This window comes from Anoplophora glabripennis, unplaced genomic scaffold, assembly GCF_000390285.2.
Source record: "Anoplophora glabripennis isolate ALB-LARVAE unplaced genomic scaffold, Agla_2.0 scaffold6499, whole genome shotgun sequence".
NCBI classification, from domain to species: Eukaryota; Metazoa; Arthropoda; class Insecta; order Coleoptera; family Cerambycidae; genus Anoplophora; species Anoplophora glabripennis.
This window is the reverse complement of record NW_019422572.1, coordinates 1,892-3,900: the sequence shown is the minus strand read 5'-3', so window position 1 is coordinate 3,900 and position 2,009 is coordinate 1,892. Positions and strand designations below refer to the sequence as shown.

General features: G+C 30.0%; 1 protein-coding gene across 1 annotated transcript; it reads right to left on the bottom strand.

The window, feature by feature from the left end:
- Positions 1–15: 15 nt before the first annotated feature.
- LOC111693016 (glutaryl-CoA dehydrogenase, mitochondrial-like) lies at positions 16–1,547 on the bottom strand (the record flags this gene model as incomplete). The annotated part of the gene is made up of 4 exons (XM_023457153.1): positions 1,458–1,547; positions 1,193–1,268; positions 1,088–1,117; positions 16–150 (listed from the first exon to the last, which is right to left on the bottom strand). Coding segments are annotated over exons 1-4 (286 nt in total), but the record flags the coding sequence as incomplete, so codon positions are not given.
- Between the last annotated feature and the right edge of the window lie 462 nt (positions 1,548–2,009).

The following is a 2,009-nucleotide window of genomic DNA, read 5'->3' as shown; positions in this document are numbered from 1 at the left end:
CTTTAAAATATTTACCTTCATTTCGATTTGCTTCGATTACTCTTGGAAGGAGTTTCTGCTGGCAGTATCCTCTAAATTGGTCTCTAATTAATTTTTCTTCCTCTTTTAACTGAGATTCCAAGTTCAACGGATCCTGCCAGTTAAATGCAACTGAAAGTAAAGAAATGTACTTGTCAATCACAAATACAAGTGAGAATCCTATTATATCTTGATGCTGCACTTTGTGCATTGTGATTATCTAAAACCATATCGCTTCTTAGTTGAATCACTGCATTAAATAGACCTTTTGTTATCATGTTCTTTATCCATTTGTTTAATTTTTTAACGCCAAAACTTTTTTAATTCACTCTCTAGGTAGTCAACATATTCAATATATAAGACCTTAAAACTGAGTGTACGAAAACGATCTTTTACTGTTATTAGATGTTCGAAAAATATATGTGTATATAAACTTTTATTGTAACAAATGTTCGGCCGTCACCGCTGGGCGCAGGGGAGCTCCGATCGGTGTGATTATGGTGTCGTTGTGTAGGTTGGACCTTTCTGCGTCGAATAGAGGTGGTCCGGGCATTCTATAATTACAAGAGTGGCAATGGCCAGGAAAATGGAGAGCCTATACATTTCGGCTATTTTTATAAGACTTGATACGACAACGAACGTTGAACTCGGTTGTCGTACTTTTTTTAACACTGTATATTGAAATTTAAATTTAATGCGATTACTCTAAGCATTTTTTAAAAATATTAATTTAAGAAATTCAAAGTAAAAACAGCAAGTAATATGCAGATACGCTGATTTACTAACAAAGTAAGCTATTTTACCAAATAAAGGGACATAAATTATATTTAATTAAAATTTGAGTTTATCATTAATTTCGAAATTAATGTTTCTTTATGAATTTAACAAATACACAGGGTTCAAGATTGAATATTTATTTATTTAGACAGGCTGCGTAAATAAACCTAGTTTATGTTGTCAAATTTTTAAACATTTTTCATTTTCGGGTTCAGGCAACCCTAACTCCTTGCTACGACCCTGTTCTGTAGATAATAATTCTAGGTTATGTATATAATTACCTTAAACTTACCGCGGTCAGATTTCTTCGCCGAAAATAAACCTAAATTTATCATTAAGGATCTACACTAAAAATTTAATATACTTTGTTCTATAGAACTTCTTATAAGAAGGATACATTTAAAGCCATTTTTATTATTCTTTGTTATTCCAAATATCACAGATTTCGCATTATTCAGGGCCATCCTTGCAATCTGCAAAAGAAACACTAAATATATATTTTGAATATATAACAATTTCGTATAGATTTATCTATTACTACGGTTACAGTTCAATAATATAAACTCTGGATTACGTCGATATTAACCTCTGGTTGATTATCAATCGACATATTGAAATTTATTGAACGAATTACCTAATACTTATGTAATTTGTATACTTACGAGCAAATTATAACATGTATTTTGATAACAATCATCTATGTACATCTACAGCATCTACGATTTTTAACTATTTACTTGAGATTATTTGAGNAAGAAGGATACGTTTAAAGCCATTTTTATTATTCTTTGTTATTCCAAATATCACAGATTTCGCATTATTCAGGGCCATCCTTGCAATCTGCAAAAGAAACACTAAATATATATTTTGAATATATAAGAATTTCGTATAGATTTATCTATTACTACGGTTACAGTTCAATAATATAAACTCTGAATAACATCGATATTAACCTCTGGTTGATTATCAATCGAAATATTGAAATTTAATGAACGAATTACCTAATACTTAGGTAAGTAATTTGTATACTTACGAGCAAATTATAACATGTATTTTGATAACAATCATGTACATCTACAGTATCTATGATTTTTGACCATTTACTTTAAGATAAGATTATTTGAGATCGTGGAGAAGTGGCTAAAACCAGGGCGGTATTAAGAATATTTACGATTTCTAATTGCATTAATTTTGGAGTAAATTACCAACAATAT